At 40.2% G+C, this 16794-nt stretch overlaps 1 protein-coding gene across 3 annotated transcripts in view; it reads left to right on the top strand.

The window, feature by feature from the left end:
• The window catches only part of MIB1 (mindbomb E3 ubiquitin protein ligase 1), a 76124-nt gene that overhangs the window by 15911 nt on the left and 43419 nt on the right, over positions 1 to 16794 (top strand). For all 3 annotated transcript variants that reach the window (XM_035316573.1, XM_035316572.1, XM_035316571.1), the window contains exons 5-10: positions 5972 to 6038; positions 10075 to 10279; positions 13683 to 13866; positions 14182 to 14326; positions 15198 to 15331; positions 16384 to 16491. In XM_035316573.1, coding sequence (XP_035172464.1) covers positions 5972 to 6038; positions 10075 to 10279; positions 13683 to 13866; positions 14182 to 14326; positions 15198 to 15331; positions 16384 to 16491 — 843 coding nt within the window. The remainder of the gene's footprint in view (positions 1 to 5971; positions 6039 to 10074; positions 10280 to 13682; positions 13867 to 14181; positions 14327 to 15197; positions 15332 to 16383; positions 16492 to 16794) is intronic.

The following is a 16794-nucleotide window of genomic DNA, read 5'->3' as shown; positions in this document are numbered from 1 at the left end:
GATAATATATGCATACTATATGTACACGCACATATAAAGAATAATTTGAGGCCTTGTATGTAGTGCTTAACTGATTGTAATCCAATTCTACATTCATTTTTACCTCTGTCAAACCCTTTTATCAAATGCATTTTTGACTTCAGACAGAGAGGATTTTGTGCATCTGTGACAGTCATTTGCATGTAAAGGTAGATTTTATAACTGATCGGTTGTGTGCCAGTTTGTATGTTTCATTTTGATTATTTGCTGGTATTTATGTAGTGTTACAAAAAGCTGGCTAATAGACTGACAGAAAGTCCATATAAAATTGGGACAAACCTGTCTGGGGACTTAAGAATTGATTAAGAATGTCCAGAGAGTGTGGAAACAATACTCAGAGTGTTTGCCCATGTAAATACAGCTGGGAAAAGACCCATACTTGCAAATGAGTAACACTTGACTCAGACACAAATGGAGCTGATTAAAGAAACACAGCTTATTATCATAAGTCAGGGTTGCTTATTTGATAGCTGACAGGCTGCATCTGGTCCTCAAAATGAATCTAGCCAGCCTGCCAGCTTTTCTGTGGGAGAGACAAGGATTGGCTGGTAGGGCAGCAGGTGCTGGCTGAAAACTTCAATTTATTTGTTATCAGATCCTTTGAGTTTTTAATCGAGTTTGCTGCTTCTGTGTTTACATATGAAGTGGCCGAGGGGTGCATCCTGTCTTTCTTTAAGAAGTTTAGCATTTAAGTCTGGGTGTTTCTTCTGCCGTGCTGACGCAGGCCACAAATCCCCAAACTGAAATCTGATTTTATGGTACCGTTAGGTTGAATAACATGTTTGTTACATCCATAGTAGGAATCAAGTACAGTAGGCTAATGTGGTTATCAACAGTGCTTGCATTTCATACCTATATGTGCATTCAGATTCTAGAGCCAGACCAAGCTGTTATCCGTGTTATCTACTTGAAGAATGTGTGAATGCAGCCTTTTCTTACAGTGTCATCTTTTTATTGCAAATTAGAGAATTGAATGAGAAGATTGTGAATTAGCTTTTTGGATTTAGAGTTTTAATTTCTTCGAATCAAACACATGAGGATGTAACATCCATTGGTTTTCAATAAGCATTGTAATTCTACTACTTACTGTTAGAATTATTTTGCTATAAAAACTGAAGAAAATGTTTCCTCTAGCAGGAATGTTCGAAATCTGTTTCAGTATTTAGGAATTATTTCTGTGCTATTAAATTTCTTTGCTTTATATCACTTGCCTTTTTTGCTGTGATTAACCTCCTTCTCTTGTTTCTCATTGTGGAGGATCTTCTTTTCATCTGTGTAGCCTGTGAAAGAAGTAACTGTAGTTATCATCCATCATTGTCACAGTAATCTGTAAGCCATCTGTGTTTGTGTACTTGTTTTTCCCCACAAAAGTCTGAATAGTTGAGTGTATGAGAGAAGCTACTAAGATTCCTGGCCCTTACGTTTTTGATGTTATTTTTAAACTTCATTTCTGATCCTGGTTGATACCCAATTTCTATTACCCGATATTTATTGGGTTACGTTTAAAGAATAGCCCTTTAAATTACTCTAGAGGGTTTTAAGAGTGGTTTATTAGCACACATTTTTAAATTAATAACAAGGCAGATCTCTTGTCATGTAAGGCAGTGCAGGTGAGAGTTATAAAATACGTAGAAATACTCTTTCTGCTGCAGTTATAATACAGAATGTAAGTCAAGTCTCCAGTCTGTTACCTTGTCTCCTATACCTCAAAAATCAGGAGTGCAGGAAGAATCCAAGAATCCAGTTCACAAGAAGCTGTGGAATTGGTCAAAGAGGCAATTTTATTTTAATCCACAAATTTATCTGGAACGTTGCTGGAAGCATAGAGTTGTTGATTCCGATTACTAATACAATGGCTTCATTTTCTTTATTGGCTAGCTGTGACTTTGGTATCATTTAGAAAGTAGTGGTAGTTGTTTTTAAATTGAGAGGAGTGAGATGTTTATGTATATGTATATACCTTGTATATTTATTTGCATTTGTCAGCCGACTTTGTTTTGCTTTTCTTCACATGGCTTTATTTCTGTTCATTCTCCTGTAGTCTCAACCAAGCCAAATTTTTAATCTCTCCATAAGTGAGTTGCTTAGAAACATACTTTCCTTAAACAGAAATGTATTTTGCATTTTTTTATTTACCATATAAACCTCCAAGGAAGACAGTTGTGAATTTAAAATGATCCTCTTTAGAAACAAAGAAAAGCTACATGTGGAAAGTTTTTATAAGTACCTATAATCAATAGCCAGGTTGTAAACCATTCAGTCAGGATTTGACCGCGTTCTGATTTCCTTTGTAAGAAGCTGTTGCTGTTGTTTTTACACAACTTTACCTCTTGTTTTTACCTCTTTATCATTTCAGTTATTTCTCTAATCAAATTTCTCCTTTTATTGCTTTCATTGCATTCATGATTTCATTGCATTCATGATTACAGTTCATTTAATTTGAAATAGTGCATTTCTTAAAACTTTTAGCTAGAACTTCTGGATTTGTCCAGTCCCTCATTGCTGCAATCCAGTGACAAAGCTGCATGTCCTGGCTTTCCACATTTGCCCTGCAAGGGCATGTTTCCTTGCCGAAAGCATTTCTCAGTTTTGAGGCTTAAAATGACCTTTAAAGGGTGTGTTTGTTCCCTCCTACCTCAAACACCTGCAGCTGTGGCATGGTTCTGGCTGGTTTAACTGTCAGATCAGTATTAATTTCTGTCCTGGTATTTACTGCTGATGTAGGTGCTATTTCACAAACATTCTTCTCTTTTTCTTAGCACACCTGGTCTCCTTATTAGATCTGCAAACTCCCTGGTTTGGGTGGCTGGCCTTTTGTGTTGATTGGAATAACTCAGCTATTCCAATAGGCAGCTGCTCCTTCAGCACTGTTTTACTCTTCAAGGTCAGAGATGATGGCCCTATTTACACCATCTGCTGACATTGCTGTAATACACTTTTTTATTCCTTGAAGTTTTTATGATGATGAAATGGCTGGGTTTTCATTGGTATAATTGGATAGTAAGTCAAAGACAGCTGTTACATTTTCTGTATTTCCCATTTGGCTGAGAAGATCATGATCTTGATGTAATCCAGTCACATACTGCTGAAAAGCAAAGAGTTTTTCAGTAAAGCCAGTAGGTAGATGGTAAAAGAATGAAGATAGCTGTAGGCAGAAACTGTCATTACCCAGTGAGTTTTCATCTTAATGATTTTCTGCTTAACTGGGGTTCCCATCTCTTCTCTAAGTATACATAAATTCCACAAAATACCTATTGCTTGTTTTTCTGTTTCTGTTATCAGAAAAGAATAATCTTCTGGGTTCACTGACTGATTTCTACATCCAGTTAATGTATGAAAGCTTATATTTAGTTTTAATCTTTGTGTATTTGTCTCCATGAGGTATTTATACCTCACTCATAGCTGTTACTTCTGTTTCTGCGCGCAGTGAGTCTAAATCCTGCATTTCAAATTCTCTTGGTTTTTGGTACATTCCCCTTTGCACTTGTACACCTAATCTCCAAACGATCTGCCATTTCAGCCCACCTACAAGACTCAGGCTCTTCTAAAAATCCCAGTGGAGCTCTCTGAAGGACAGTACAGCAGCGCTTTCCAAGTGAGGAGCAAAGCTAGGTGATGAGGTGATGTGCTGTCAGCTCGCTGTGGACGGGCTTCATGTGCCCCTTCCTTACTAGGGGCTCTTACACCATGAGGTCCCTAGAGGAGGATGCCACAGTACCACCCCTGATTTTTGAATTAAATGACTTGGGCAGAAGAAAGCATGTTTTCATGTTTTCCATTTCTGATAAAACTAGTATCTGGTTTGCTACAAGTCGAATTCTAGTTGCTCAATCAGTTTTCATGGTACTGAAGTACAAATAAGAACAGTTTCCTGTCATAAAACTCCTGTGTGTCTTTTTCAATGTTGGTTATGTTGTTTCATTGTTAAGGCCTGTATTATGTTGATGTTACTTTTGCTAGTAGTGTTGTTTACAAAGTTGTCAAAGGAACTCTTTGTAAATACAGTATATGTGAGTTTTACTGCCTTAATCTCTGTCAGTGCCTCATTTCTGTGCATTTTGAGTCCTTTTCAATTTTTTGGTGAAGACATATGTGTTAAAAATGAATGCGTTACTTTGCTTTTCTGTAATAGATCACATTCTTTTCCCCTGTAGTAATGTAACATTGACTCCACCATGTTGCTGGAAGGAAGATGAGTGTAAAGCTGGTGCTGAACATCGTGCTACAGCTTAGTTTTACACCCAAGTATATCATTATACTCCAGAAATAACCTGCGTAGGGCATGGTGCAGGCTGTGTAGTAAGAGAGCAGATTTGTAGGTTTTTGTGTTACTCTGTAAAGATCAAGGTATCCTAACCCGCTTCCTGAGAATTTCTGCCACAAGATAGTAATTAGCCTTTTACTGAATATTTTATTTCTGCAGTTAGCTTTTTAGACATTGTTGCTCTGTAAGTATATGCTTGCTGTAATGCACCTGAGCGTCGCCTGGCTGAAAGGAGGACTGCTTAGGACTCTCCTGTGCTCTGTGGTTGATGCTGTGAAGAAAGCAAAATACAGCTCTTGTCCCTGTGCTCCTCATGGCGCCTGTGATTGTCGTCTGGCCCGGGAGGCTGTGTTCAGGGGATGGGACCGAGTGCTTCCAGGCCCGGAATGGGTCTGTGGGTGTCCGCCAGCCCTCCATCTGGGGCGGTCAGCGCGGCCCTTTTGTCCCCGGCCGACTTGAAGCCAGGTCCTGCCCACCGGGTGGCAGCACGCTGTTGCAGGCCGGCTGTTCTCTGCCCAGCCGACTCCTCCTTTCTCCTACTTTGGAGAGCAGCTATATCTCATTATTTCAACCGGGCTGTTGTTTTTTCAGAAAGTGATGGTGCGTTCTTCGTAGGCCCGGGTCACTGAGGGGAACCTGGTGGTCATCAGTGTCTCCCTCAGTGACTTGGAAGACACAGGAGTTATTTTAATCCTTTTACAGAAGTACAGTCTGTCAGTAAATCCTAGGTGTGGAAAAAATAATTATTTATAAAAAACATTTGCTTAGTTTAGGTTGATTTGATCACAGCTGCCTGTCTTCTTTATTTCTTCCCCCATCCCCTTAGAATATTCTGACACATTTACGGACAGTTTCCAATCTCCTTCCCAGCTCATCATGCACACAAAATGCCCTTTGTTTAGTGAGGATTGTTCCCAGTAAGGAGCAATGCCAGATGGTAGCCGTTTGGCTTAAAGGGTTATGCAGAGAAAGACCTAGAGGAAGGGAGCGTTACAGGAGCTCCCCTGGCTTTATGAATAGGAGCTGGTTATCACACTTGAAACTTCTGTCCCTCACATAATAAAATGATCTTTCTGAAGGCATATGCTTTTGAACTTCTGTCTTTAAATGATCACATTTAGTTCAGCTTAATTCAAACACGTGTCTTTGTATTCTGTATATTTTTAATAGGAAATGCTCAGTTTTTAGAATTCCGGTCCTAGGTTTTATTCTCTAAATTTTTAAAAATATATATGCCAGAAAAATGTTTGGGAAGAGGGGACAGTACTGGCAAGCCTGAAATAATACTGTACAGGAAAGGCTGTGGCTTCAAGCACTGTCTGCAGTTACTACTTTCTTTATTTGCTTGTATTCATATGCTTTTATATATATATATATATATATATATATATATATATAACAATGCCAAGGAGATGGGTTACTTTAATACCGTTTTGGGTTAAAAATTTGTTATCCTATATAGCCTTTTTGTATTGGTAAGTGTTACTCAAATCTTGAGAATGCCAAGGCTGACAGCCTCAAAAGTATCATTGACTTTCATGGAGTATGTTTTCTGTACGCGTAATTTTCATTTTTCCTTAATTGAGTGTATTTCAATTCTAGTTTCACTGATTTATGTTAACCTGGAGACTCAGTGAGGACTAAAGTTGCCTTAATCTCTCTCCCTAGTCTGACCTGAAATGTGTCCAAGATGCAAAAGGAGGCTCTTTCTACAGGGACCATTGTCCTGTGTTAGGTGAGTTGAAGAGAGTGTAAATTTGTTTTGATCCATGTTAATTATATGTAGTGTGTGTTTCTCTTTTCATCTGTAATCAAAAATGACTCTACCTCATAGTGAACTGTAAATGGTAGCATTTCTGTGTATTAATAATAAACTGTAACTCTTTCCTCAATGTTATTTGGTATCAGTGTGCTAAATTGATGGCAAGGGAGCTGTTAAATGTTGAATGAGTAATAAATAGCTACGTTGTGCACTGTATTTCTAAGGAGCTAAACATTTATGCATTCTTCTAAGACCTTTAGATATTCAAAGATGTTTAACAAAGTAGCATATACTCAGCCATAAACAAACCCATTTGAACATATAATTTAACCTGTTATTTTGTGTTAATACTAGTATATGTTGTGAAAACCTGGTTGCAGTTTCCCATATCTGCTATTACAGTGACATATTCCTCTTGTCTTAGCTGGGCTACAAATATGTGTGGAATATATAATAAAACTAATTGCCACATGTTCCTTTTTTGAAATACGGGCAAGTTGGAATAAAGTTTATGGATTACTTGTCACAAATTTCTCTGTTATCTTAATGTGTAATTTCCTTTGAGAAACATCTTGTCACAAAACAGGATACTACAGAAAAATTCTGATTTTTGCATTATTTTTGACAGCAATGGTAAAAAGGTGAAAACAGTAAAGGTTTGCCTTTCTTTTAAAACAAACAAACAAAAACCAATAATGTCCAGAAAGCTATGTACTGTTACGTAGAGAAATTGTTTGGAAGTAAAAATGCAAGCTGTTCTGATCTCTATGTCTTGCTTGTGTACTTGAGTCTGACATAAGTGGGAATGTAAAAGTAGAAATAGGTTCTTTATTACACACAGGTAAACCTAGGTTCTTATGCATACCCTGTATTCATTTTGGTTCATGCTTTAAAAATACAGGCCTATGCTTTCTACATGTACCTTATTTTGGGGTGATACTGTTTGAGTGCATGAATGTTGATCACTGAAGTTGTTAGGAGGGTGTTTAAATTCTTTCCCTTCCACTTTATCAAGTTGCTCTTAATGGATGACAATGAACTTATTTAATCATTCTAACCACGTTATCCTCCATCTTCTCAATCTCACTCTTTGATAGAACATATGTCCCTTTCATTTGTATTCTAAACATAGTTCACAGATAGGTTCATGCTGTGAATTTAAATCTGTACTTGCACTTAAAGCTAGAAAATTATTTTTGAAGCTTTGTGTTATTTAGAGCAGAGTACAAATAATAGTCCAGCAGGGGCCTAATTAAAATAGCATAGCATGTAGTCAGGACAAAATACCAAGGCTAATTTTGTTCGGTACCTCCTCAGTGACCTTTATGATGAGGCAAATCCATTTCAGGAAATCTGCAGGTGACAGCAAATTGGCTGAGCCGTGCAGTGGGAAGTAGAGTTTTATTCACAAAAATCTTGAGAAAGTGAAGAATTTGGTGAATGGAGACCTCATGGACTTCAACCAGAAGTGCTTGGAATGGTTAAAATAACTCTCTGTACCAGGAGAGACTTGGAATTTTGCATTCCTAACTGAGGAGCCTTGCTGAGGAAGACACGGGTGTTGCAGTGAATACCAAATGTGATGGCAGTATGCCATCATTGCAAACAAAGCAAGCTGGATAGTGGACTATATTAGAATCACAGAATCATTCAGGTTGGAAAAGACCTCTAAGAACATCTAGACCAACCTTTAACCTAGTACTAACATGTCCACCACTAAACCATGCTACTAAGTCTACATATACACATTTCTTGAAGACCTCCAGGGATGTGACCCAACCACTTCCCTGGGCAGCCTATTCCAATGCCGCACAACCCTTTCAATAAAGAAATTTCTCCTAATATCCAACCTAAACCTCCCTGGCGCAACTTGAGGCCGTTTCTTCTCGATGGTAATGAGGCTGTGTACAGTTTGTGTTGACACTTTCACCCTCCACACCTTCAGTTCAAAAAAAAGGTTTTTAGAAACTCTAGAGGTTCCATCTGATGTTGGTTTGCCAAAGTGGTTAAGGGAGTGTGAGGACATGATTTACAAGGAGAAATAGCTGGGCTTGTTTAGACTGGCAAGGAAGAGGTGAAGATGTAATCCACTAGCTGTCTACTACTAATTGAAGGGTGACTGTAAATCCTCATAGAATTGTAGAATAGATGAGTTGGAAGGGATCTTAAAGATGATGTAGTTTGAGCCCCCCTGCCATGGGCAGGGATGCTACCCGCTAGACCAGGTTGCCCTCGGTCTCATCTAACCTGGCCTTGAACACCTCCAGGGATGGGGCATCCACAGCTTCTCTGGGCAGCCTGTGCCAGTGTCTCATCACCCTCTGAGTGAAGAATTTCCTCCTAACATCTAATATGAATCTTCCCTCCTGAAGTTTAAAACCACTCCCCCTTATCCTGCAATTGTCTGCCTGAGCAAAAAGTCACTCTTCATCTTTTTTATAAGCCCCCTTTAAATATTGAAAAGCTGCAATAAGGTCTCCCTGGAGCCTTCTCTTCTGTTGGCTGAACATCCCCAGCTCTCTCAGCCTTTCTTCATAGGAGAGGTGTTCCAGCCCTGTGATCAACTTCATGACCTTTCTCTGGACCTGTTCTAACAGGTCTGCATCTTTCTAGTGCTGGGAGCCCTAGACCTGGATGCAGGACCCCAGGTTTTGCTCTTTTTTTCCCTGTCTAATCATCGTTGTCTCTGGAACGTTTGTCTTCAAATCATTAATTTTCTATCTAGTGAGTTCTTTATCAGTAGCTTTTCTGTAGAAATATTTTTTGACTTTGCAGAATTGGCTGATTCCATGTTATAAGGGTTTTGTTGCAAAGGTAAAGAGTGCAGACTCAAAATAGCGTTCTGTCTATAGGTCCTTTAAACAAAGACCAGGATGGAGAGAAGTCACTGTGACAATGTGGGTGGTCATAGAAGTCAAAGTCCATTGACCGTGACCATCCATTCATGGCCATGTTTCCTTTCCCACCAGTTTCTTCTAAAGCAGCATTGTAGACTCGTCTGAACCATTCTGTCCTCTACAGACTTTGAGTGCTGCAACACCTGGTGTGGATTTCGGTCCCTGAAGTTGGTTTCCCTCCAAAGAATGTTACTGTCTCAGTGCGTAAAACTATGTGTTTCTACTTACTGCCATGTGAGGACCCCTCCTCCATTATTGTGTCTTGCTTGGAAGAGGGAAAACACTTTTTTGCCTTCTGAGGCAGCAATGTTATTAAAGGCTTACCCTCTCCTTTGCCAGCGATGTTGCTGTTTAACTCCGTCTGCGTGAGTTCTGCAGTTGTCACTCTTGCTGTTCAGTGGACGGTACCAGATACCATCCTCTTGTTCTGTCAGTGAGCAGATCTCCAAGTTCATTCTGTCATCAGTTAACACAGCTTGATGCATGTGGATATATGCTGTTTTCCCCCAGCTTTTGACTTTTTGCTATGAAGTGTCTTTTGAAATCAAGTGTTGTCTGGAGAAGGTTTTTGCACAAAAATGTGCAGTATTTTTCTTTTGTTTGCAGTAATATCCCCACTTACAAGGTTAAGGACTTTAAACAGTAGTCATTTTTGGATAGTCTTCTGCCAGTGTTTTCTCCACATTCAGGAAGTGACCCAGTTTAAAAAAAATCACTTTCTGTGGGCATTCTGCTTATCTTTCAGCCTCTGAGTGGGTACATTGCACTTTGTATGTGATGCTTCAGAACTATAAGAGCTAGTTGTTTCGATGTCTAGCACCATGGCTGTTACCATCCCTGTTAGAGGTCATACTGGAGCCTGTCACAAATATTTATCATTTACCATTTTCTCTATTTGCCGTGAAAACTCAACAAGAAATAGATAATTCCACACCCAGAGATTTAGGGTTCTTTTTGACCTGTTCACCTCCCTTTTAGCTCTTGGCCACTCCAGTTTCTTAGATAAGGAGAGGTCTTGTGGGTATCAGTTCTGTGTCAGAAATGAATTTGTGTTGTTTAGATTGCTTGGAAAATTAACGTGGCCATGTGAACATTTTCTTCTTCCATTTCAGGTGAGCAAAACGGCAACAGAAATCCTGGAGGGCTGCAAATCGGTGACCTTGTAAACATTGACCTTGATTTGGAAATTGTACAGTCTTTGCAGCATGGTCATGGAGGATGGACTGATGGCATGTTTGAAACCTTAACAACAACTGGAACAGTTTGTGGCATTGATGAGGATCATGACATTGTAGTACAATATCCAAGTGGCAACAGGTTTGTTACATAGCCTTAATCATCGAGCTCACAAATGCCTTTGCCTTGTGCACTTGTGATCACTTGCTGCCTGAAACATTCTGTTCTCCTTATCTGTATATTAAGATTTCCCTGAGAATTTTTATATTGCTTTTGCAATGTGTAACGAGGACTTGAGTAATAGCGCAGCTCTCAGATCGTTAAAGATTTAAAGCTTTAGGGAAAAAATCTTTGTTCTGTCTCACACTTAGTGATAGTTTGAGTCCAAAATAATAAAGCTGTGGAGTATCTTATTTCTAAGATAGTGTTTTATACAGTATTTTTTTTTTTTATTACAAAGTATCCCATGGTTTTAAGTGGGAATGGCAATAGTAGTGCATTTGGGGGTTTCAGGAAAATGAGTAAAGAGGTGAACTTTTTAAGCTGGGGATCTCATCTAATCATATAATCTTTAAGGTGGGAAAAGACCTCCAAGATCATCTAGTCCAACCATCCCACAACCACCAATACCCCCTAAATCATGTCCCTAGGTACCACATCCAAACATTCCTTAAACACCTCCAGGAATGGTGACTCTACCACCTCCCTGGGCAACCCGTTCCAATGCCTGACTGTTTTTTCTGAGGACAAATTTCTCCTAACTTACAACCTGAACCTCCCCTGATGCAACTTGAGGCCATTCCCTCTAGCTCTTCGCTAGTTACCTGTGAGAAAAGGCCGACCCCCAGCTCCCCACAGCTTCTTTCAGGTAGTTGTGGAGAGCAATAACGTCTCCCCTGAGCCTCATCTTCTCCAGACTAAACCACCCCAGTTCCCTCAGCCGCTCCTCACAGGACTTGTGTTCCAGGCCCTTCACCAGCTCCGTAGCCCTTCTCTGGACATGTTCCAGGGCCTCTATGCCCTTCTTGTAGTGAGGGGCCCAAAGCTGAAAAGCTGACCACAGTACTTGAGGTGCAGCCTCACCAGAGCAGAGTACAGGGGGACGATCACCTCCCTAGTCCTGCTGGCTGCACTATTCCTGATACAAGCCAGGATGCTGTTGGCCATCTCAACCACCTAGGCACACTGCTGGCTCATGTTCAGGTGAGCATCAAACAACACCCCCAGATCCTTTTCCTCTTTGCAGCTTTCCAGCCACTCTGCCCCAAGCCTTTAGTGCTGCATGGGGTTGTTGTGACCAAAGTGCAGGACCCAGCACTTAGCCATGTTGAACCTCATCCCATTGACCTCTGCCCATTGACCGACCCATCCCATCTAGGTCCCTCTGCAGGGCCTTCCTACTCTCCAGCAGACTGACACTTCCCCCCAGCGTGGTGTCATCTGCAAACTTACTGAGGGTGCACTCAAGTTTCCTCATCCAAGTCATCAATAAAGATATTAAAGAGGATGGGCCCCAGCACTGACCCGTGAGGAATACCACTCACGTCAGCTAGATTCAACTCCATTCACCACCACTCTTTGGGCCTGGCTCTCCAGCCAGTTTTTATCCCAGCAGAGAGTGTACCTGTCCAAGCCATGGGCTTCCAGCTTATCCAAGAGAATACTGTGAGAGACCATGTCAAAGGGTTTGCTGAAGTCTTGGTAGACTACGTCAACAGCCTTTCCCTCATCTACCAGGCAGGTCACCCAGTCATAGAAGGAGATGAGGTTGGTCAAGCAGGACTTGCCATTGAGATGACCCGTTCCATCACCTTTCCTGGCACCGAGGTCAGGCTGACAGGCCTGTAGTTCCCCAGATCCTCCTTACAGTGGATCCGCCTTACAACCTTCTTATTGCTAGGTGTCACATTAGCAGGGCTCCAGTCACCTGGGACCTCTCTGGTTGATGAGGACCACTGATAGATGATGGAAAGCAGCTCAGCAATCATGTCTGCCAGCTCTGTCAACACTTGGGTGGATCCAGTCTGGCCCTATAGGCTTGTGACAGTGCAGGTGGAGTGGCAGGTCTCTTACTGTTTCGACCTGCATCACGGGAGGATAATTCTGCTCCCCGTTCCAGACTTCCAGGTCAGGAGGCTGAGTACCCCAAGGATAAGTGGTCTGACTGTTAAAGACTTATAAAGAAGACATTGAGAATCTCAGCCTTTTTTTTAATCCATAGTAGTCACGTTCTCCACCGCACCCAGTAAAGAGATTCTCCTTGGCCCTCCTCTTACTGTTAATGTATTATTTTTTTTTTTTAAATAAATAAATAAAATAAAAAAATCTTTTTGTTCTTTCACCACAGGGGCCAGGTTGAGCTCATGCCTTTCTGATTTTTTCCCTGCATATGCTAACAACTTCCTAGTCCTCTCCCTGAGTTGCCCCTCCCTTCTTCCACTGGAAATAAACTCTCTTTTTCTTCAGAGCATTGCTGTGCTTGATGCACCCTAGGGTATAGTTGGCCCTGCTGGCTGCCAGGGCACACTGGGGGCTCACATTCATCTTGTCATCAACCAAACTCCCCCCAGATCCATTTCTGCAGGACTGCTCTCCAGCTTCTCATCCCCTAGTCGGTACGTACAGCCAGGGTTGCCTTGTCCCAGGTGCACAATCCAGCACTTGCTCTGGTTGAACTTCATGCAGCAGCTGATTGCTCAGCAGTCTCATCTGTCAACATCAGTATCACCTTATTCATTCAAGTGTTCCCTCTGGATATTGTTTTTTTTGTGTTACTTTTGCATTAAGCTATTTTCCCAGCTAACGCGAGCTGAAGGGGTGCAAGTATCATTCCTTCTGAATGGCTGCAGAGCCATTCAGGGGAGCTAATGTACCTTGTGGTTTCTTTCTTGACTTTGTCCTTTATAGAGATTGTCTTTTGCTTCTCAGCGAGATCAGACAATTGAGTACAAGTCAACCCCAGACCAAAGGACACACCACCATATCAGATACTATAATGTAATACAGCATAAAAACAGCTGAATGTCTGTGAATCAATAAAACTTACAGTACAAATGAGGATAGCTCAGTTAAAAATTGAGGTGCAGGTAGGCCGTGCATTTGATGGAGAACATTTTTATAACTGAATGTTGCATCTTCTTACTTGGGAAGGGGGCAAAATCCTGAGTTCTTTCTTTGTTGTTCTCTTACAGTACAATCCTTTGTGAGATGATTTGAACCTTTCCCTTTCCAAACAGACTGACTTCTCTCCTTCTTGCCCTGAAAAATAAACAAATCGTGTAGCTAGTTTCAGGACTGTTACGTTGTGAGCTTGCTTCCCATTTGTCTGGGAGGATATTTCTTCTTTGTTCAGAAACATACATCTCTGAGGATTACCTGGCAGTATTAAACTAAAGAGCCGCAGACGTGTATGGGCAAAAAAATGGTTAGCAGCATATATGACGTAGTATCAAATTGTAGAGACCTTTGGGCATACAAGGAGATTATTTTAAGCATACTTTCACTTCCCAAGTTCAAACTCTGCTTTAAATGATTCGTTGTCTAGGTGGACGTTTAATCCAGCTGTTCTGACCAAAGCCAACGTTGTCCGAAGTGGAGATGCTGCTCAAGGTGCAGAAGGAGGTACCTCTCAATTTCAAGTGGGTGACCTTGTTCAAGTATGCTATGACTTGGAGCGAATCAAGCTTCTTCAAAGAGGCCACGGAGAGTGGGCTGAAGCAATGCTTCCTGTAAGTAGTTGTATTTTTGGACTATCAGAATCATACAGCTGATATGATTTTTCTGATTGTGATTATTAACGGTACCTGGAGTTTATGGGAGTCAGTTGTGACTTTCTTCAAAGTCGGAGAAAGTGTGCTTCAGTAAGCAGGGTAATACTTGCTCAGCTATAGTAATCTGCCTAGCCTTGTGAAACTTATTTGAAGGGATTAGCGACTGTACTGTTATACAACAGTCTTCATAAAATCTGTGTTTTGTTATAACTTTCATATTTCTCAATATTTTGTTTTTAGTATTGTTTACATTTGATGTTTTCTTTAATGCAGACTTTGGGTAAAGTTGGTCGCGTCCAGCAGATCTATTCAGATAGCGACTTAAAGGTGGAGGTCTGTGGGACATCTTGGACGTATAATCCAGCAGCTGTCTCAAAGGTGGCATCAGCAGGATCCGCTATAAGTAATGCATCTGGTGGTAAGTTTGAAGAATAACCTGTAATGTCTATGTGATGAGTAGTAGTGTTAATCACAAAATTGTTATGTACCGGTACCCCGTTTGTATGTAAGGTTAATAGAACTCAGACTCAGGGTTCAGCTAATCCAGTGTTAACTTCACCGAGAGATACAAGAATAATTTTGCAGTGGGTATGGAGATATTATTTGATCTTCTCTTGATAAGATGCAAAAACTCCAAATCAAATTTGTGTTTCTGTTGGGCTCCAGTACAGGTATAGTGCATGCTTGGAGGGCTTCAAAACAGTGCAGCTCTAAGGCATTTAAAACTGAAGTGATTAGAAAGGACATTAGACTGGAGTAGGCTCTAAGGCATGAGGAGTGTGGCATTGGGTGTAGCAGGCAGCATATTTGTTCCTTGTTTAAAAGGTGTTGGGGGATAACAAGCATAAGGGAGGGGTTTGTTGCCAGCAGTTACTCAGGATAGTATTCTTCCCTTAAATGTGTTGTCTTAAACTTAATTAGACAATCTCTAACTAATTGCAGTGGGAGATTTTTCTTTAGTCTAACGTGAAGTTAAGCTAGAAGACTAAAAAAGCCTGGTATATCAACATAATTTTTACCTTCTTCCCCCACCCTTTTGTATTTCACAGTAGACAACATATTTGTGGTTAAATCAACTTTGTTTTGAAATATGTGATGTGACAGTCTCTACTATGTAAAGGATAACGGGGTGCAATGTTTCCTCGAAACTGAATAGTAAATTAAAGCTGCCATTTAATGGTGGCTTGTGCATTACTATGTACATGTCATTAGGAACAAATTTCACTTATTTTTCTGCTCTTGTGTGACTAGAATTGTAAACTTAACTGTGCTTTGTTTAATAATTGTAGAGAGATTGTCCCAGCTATTGAAGAAGCTATTTGAAACCCAAGAATCTGGAGATCTTAATGAAGAATTGGTTAAAGCTGCTGCCAACGGAGATGTTGCTAAAGTGGAAGATCTGCTAAAGAGACCAGATGTGGATGTGAGTGTTCAGTTCTGGAGGGGGCTTGTTCTGGGGACCTGTAATACTAAAAGAAGTTAAGTTGTCCTAGATAACTGTTGCCAGACAGTAGTGTGTCTGCGTAGAGGTAATACAACTGGTTCCAGTGTCTCTTCTATTTGTTGTTCTATGAAATGTGCTGGGGAATATATGAAAATGCTGCTTAGTACCTTTTTTCACTGAACAAGTCTTGTGTTATGTTGTCTGCTGTGAATTAAAATGCCTTCAGGCATGTCTTCCAGAGTCAGGGCAGAGAGTCAAATGCTTGCAATTAGCGAAGGGTCTTCAACTTCTTTTGTTTTGAGATAAAAGGAAGGAGGATTGGTTTGGGTGGTTTTTGTGTGTGTTGGTTTTGTTTTATTTTTTTCTTTTCTAGTTCATGAAGTAGACCACCTAATGTGCTTTGTCAGGCACTTTTTACCAAATTGATTAATCACATAGTAGTGAAAATCTAAAAGAAAATGTTTAAGTATTATTATAGGACTTCCTTCAGGGAACACATTTTGAAATCACGAGATACTTTTCTCACTACAACATAGATTAAACTCCATCACTTCTGAGGGGTAATCTGCAGCTCAAGATTATACAAAGCATTGTATTTTGTTCAGATTGAATCCCGTTCTTGACATAAATCAGAAAAAGATGATGAGAGGGAGAGAGAGTTGTCGTCATTCTGAGAACAGAGAACTGGCATCATTCTGAGACCTGTTCTCAAAATCTTGCCTTTACAGTAGCCCAAAGGTGTTTTTTACTTATTATTTAATCCAGCTATCATTAAGGTCTTGATGTTTGAAGTAAATCTGTTGTTGCTTCTTTCCTTCAATCTAGGTAATGCTATAAAAATGAAATGGAGAAGACTTAGGAGATCCTAATGTATGTCAAAAAGACAGCTATCTAAAAATAATTCTGATAGTTTCATGTGCTGTGATATGCTGTTGCTTTAAGTTTTCTAAGACACTTAGATGTATCCAGTGTCTCATAGGTATGCATGTGTGTATCTTGCAGATGATCTCAAAGTATTAATATGCTTCCAGGTAAATGGACAATGTGCTGGACACACAGCCATGCAAGCGGCTAGTCAGAATGGCCATGTTGACATTTTGAAGTTGCTTCTGAAACAGAATGTGGATGTAGAAGCAGAGGTAAATTAAATATTTTTAAAATACATTATTTTTGTCCCCTTATGTTTTAAACTTTGCTATGTACAGAAATACAAAGTGTGCCTGGTGACAGGCAAACTGCTTTTCTTCTTGGTAGCTAACTGTTTAAAAAATTGCAGAGTAATTGGGAGTGTAGGGAAATATGGTTTTAAAATGGTATATAGCCAAGTTGCAAAGAGAAGAATAGGACTATATTTTATACAAATTGCCTTTCTTGGACAGGATTTTACAAAGCATCATGTGTTTAATACAAGATGTGTAGCTTTGTATTTAAAAGCTGCCATT

The sequence above is a fragment of the Oxyura jamaicensis genome, chromosome 2 (genome assembly GCF_011077185.1).
Source record: "Oxyura jamaicensis isolate SHBP4307 breed ruddy duck chromosome 2, BPBGC_Ojam_1.0, whole genome shotgun sequence".
Classification (NCBI taxonomy): domain Eukaryota; kingdom Metazoa; phylum Chordata; class Aves; order Anseriformes; family Anatidae; genus Oxyura; species Oxyura jamaicensis.
The sequence above is the reverse complement of the archived record's forward strand: the minus strand, read 5'-3'. Positions and strand labels throughout refer to the sequence as shown.